We start from the raw sequence: 3,206 nt of genomic DNA, 5'->3' as shown, positions 1-3,206 counted from the left end.
AAAATTTTATTGGGTCCCTCTTATATATTAAAATGTAGAATCCAATAAATTTTAATAATCAAATAAATAACATAACTCTATCATTGATTCAAATATAAGAGTTATAGTTACAGATAATCATTGATGTTATGTTTGAATGCTAAATGTCAAGTAGATATTCATTAATAGATTAATGTTCGTAATTGATGAGATTAAAAAAACATTAAAAAAATTATATATATATTTTTTAATTTTAAAATAAATAATAAATTTTATTATAATTAATTAACACAATTGTGAGATCTTCCGACCGATAACAAGTTGAACCAAAATCTGCCACTAATACTTAACGAAAGTATAATTTGTATTTAAGTGGAGGAAAATAGTGTAACATGTGTGATTCCACATTATGCACCAAATAATATCAAATAAAACTTTTATGTTCATCATCTCACCATAAAATTTTATTGAACCCCACTTATATATATTTTAGTTGTAAAATATACGAATTTTAATTATTAAATAATCAAATATATCTCTCTCATGTTTAATTCAAGCATGATCTCATATTTAATTTAAACATGAAAGAATCTAAATTTAATAAATTAAAAACACTACATGTTTTATTGATTACAATTGCTTGATACTCAAAATATATGGAAGTCACAGTTTTAGTTAATTATAGTAATTATTACTATTAATAATTTTTTTATGTAATTGATATTGTTATGATTGATTGGTAAATATACTGTAGATATTAGTTAATAGATTAATGTACTATAATTGAAGAAATAAAAAAAAAGTATAATTTGTATTTAAACGGTGAAAAAATGTAACATACATGATTTGATATTATGCACCAAAAAAAATAAAATCTAATAAAAAATAATAAAATTGGGAATAATTATTCATTTTAAATTTGATTTTGTTAATTATGACAAGTTTGCAACAGATTTATGTTTAGACCATGAAAAAGATCACAATATAAAAATAAATATTGAGCAATTGATGAGATAAAAATAAAATATTGTAATTAACCAGAGAAAGAATGTAATATAAGATTTGAAATTATGTACCAAATAATATCAAATAAAATCTAATAAAAAAATATAGAATCGAGAATAATGATTCATTTTAAATTACATTTTGTTTATTATGGCAAGTTGGCAACGGATTTAGGTTTAGGCCATGAAAAAGATCACAACATAAAAATAAACAATGAACAATTGATGAGATAAAAAAAAAAATAAAAATAAAAAATTGTAATTAACCGGAGAAAGAATGTAACATATATACGTGATTTGATATTATGTACCAAATAAAATCTAATAAAAAATATAGAATCGAGACATGAAAAAGATCACAACATAAAATAAACATTGAGCAACTGGTCTATAAAAAGCACAGTGCTTCACCAAAACTTTTTCACATTGAAAAGCTCTTGTGTTATATTATTCACGTATTGAACAATATGGTTTATCCTCAAACACTTGTTCATCCATGCTTTGCTATCATATTTATGTTGTTCATACAATTCCATCTTTTTACAAACATTGAAGCTCAGAATGGTGGTTTCTCCGTGAAACTGATTAGAAAAAACTCTTCCCATGTTTCATACAATCCAAACACTGCTGAATCCCCTGTTAGTGCTTATAAAAGTGAGTATCAAATGGAACTCTCTATTGGAACTCCACCAACAAAAATCTATGCTGAAGTAGACACAGGTAGTGACCTTATATGGTTCCAATGTGCTCCTTGTCCTAATTGCTACCAACAAATCAACCCATTGTTTGATCCTCAAAGCTCCTCAACTTACACCAACATCCCCTGTGGATCTGACTCATGTAGTAAACTCGGTTCGACCACGTGTTCTCCCGATCAACTGAATTGCATCTACACCTATTCCTATGCCGATGATTCCACAACACAAGGCTCATTGGCGCAGGAAACATTTACATTAAATTCAAACACAGGGGCACCTGTGTCTTTTCCAGGCATTACTTTTGGTTGTGGACACAACGACAATGGTTTATTCAATGAACGTGAAATGGGTTTAATAGGTCTTGGAAGAGGAACAGTTTCACTTATTTCTCAAATAGGTTCTTCAATTGGAGGAAACTTTTTTTCTCAATGTTTAGTTCCATTCAACACTGATCCAAGTGTTACAAGCACAATGAGTTTTGGTACAGGGAGTGAAGTAACAGGGGATGGTGTGGTTTCTACATCTATGTTTACTATAGATGAGTTCCCAACACAATATTTTTCTATCTTACTAGGCATTAGTGTGGAAGATGTTAATATTCCCTTTAATAATGATCCTTCAATTGAAATTACAAGTGGTAACATGATGATAGATTCAGGTACACCAGTAACTTATTTACCAGAAGAATTTTATAACAAAGTGTTATCAGAAGTGAAAAACAAGATTTCAATGCAACCTGCTCCGGGTTCTATGTATTTAGACCTTTGCTATGGAACTCCGAATCTTGAAGGACCAACAATTACGGCACATTTTCAAGGAGGAGATGTAGTTTTAACGCCAACTCAAACCTTCATTCCACTAGAAGATGGTCTTTTCTGCTTTGGATTCGCCGCCACTAATACTGTGTATGGTGTTTATGGCAACTATGCGCAATCAAATTACTTGATTGGCTTTGATTTGGATAAACAACTTATCTCCTTCAAGCCAACGGATTGCACCAAGTTTTAGAGTTCTCTATCATAATTGTTCAGTAGCTTTAATATTTTATATTTCCAACTTCTAACTCTGTTGCTACTTTTAGAAATAATAGCATCAAAGTTTTTTATTTTTTATTTATATATTTTTTACTCAATAACCTTGTTGTTGAATTTCAATCCATAATTTTAAAACGTGTTTAATAATTGTCGGGAAATATTAGGGCCAGTCCAACACGTTAGGGGTTTAAAGCAAAACTATCATAATGAATTTATTTAAAAATTAATAAATAAATTTTAATATTTTATTTAATAATTATTGAAAAATTATTTGGCAGAAATCATAAAATTTGCAAATTAATTTTTTTATATTTTGAATTAAGGCATTTCAACTGTTCTACAGAAACGTCAAAAATTGATATATAAGATTTTATCAAATTTATATAAATTAAAAATGTATGTTAAATTTATATAAGATTTTATAATTTTCAGTAATAAAATACAAATCTTCTTTGTTAAGTAAAAAAAAATTGTTTTTTAGCGAAACTGTT

The 3,206-nt window shown here is 27.6% G+C and overlaps 1 protein-coding gene across 1 annotated transcript; it reads left to right on the top strand.

Moving 5' to 3' along the window:
• Window positions 1-1,450: 1,450 nt before the first annotated feature.
• On the top strand, window positions 1,451-2,689 carry LOC101514306 (aspartic proteinase CDR1-like). The gene has a single exon (XM_004488443.3). The coding sequence runs from the start codon at window positions 1,451-1,453 to the stop codon at window positions 2,687-2,689; it is 1,239 nt and encodes a 412-aa protein (XP_004488500.1).
• The last annotated feature ends 517 nt before the right edge of the window (window positions 2,690-3,206 follow it).

The sequence above is a fragment of the Cicer arietinum genome, chromosome 1 (genome assembly GCF_000331145.2).
Source record: "Cicer arietinum cultivar CDC Frontier isolate Library 1 chromosome 1, Cicar.CDCFrontier_v2.0, whole genome shotgun sequence".
Classification (NCBI taxonomy): domain Eukaryota; kingdom Viridiplantae; phylum Streptophyta; class Magnoliopsida; order Fabales; family Fabaceae; genus Cicer; species Cicer arietinum.
The sequence above is the reverse complement of the archived record's forward strand: the minus strand, read 5'-3'. Positions and strand labels throughout refer to the sequence as shown.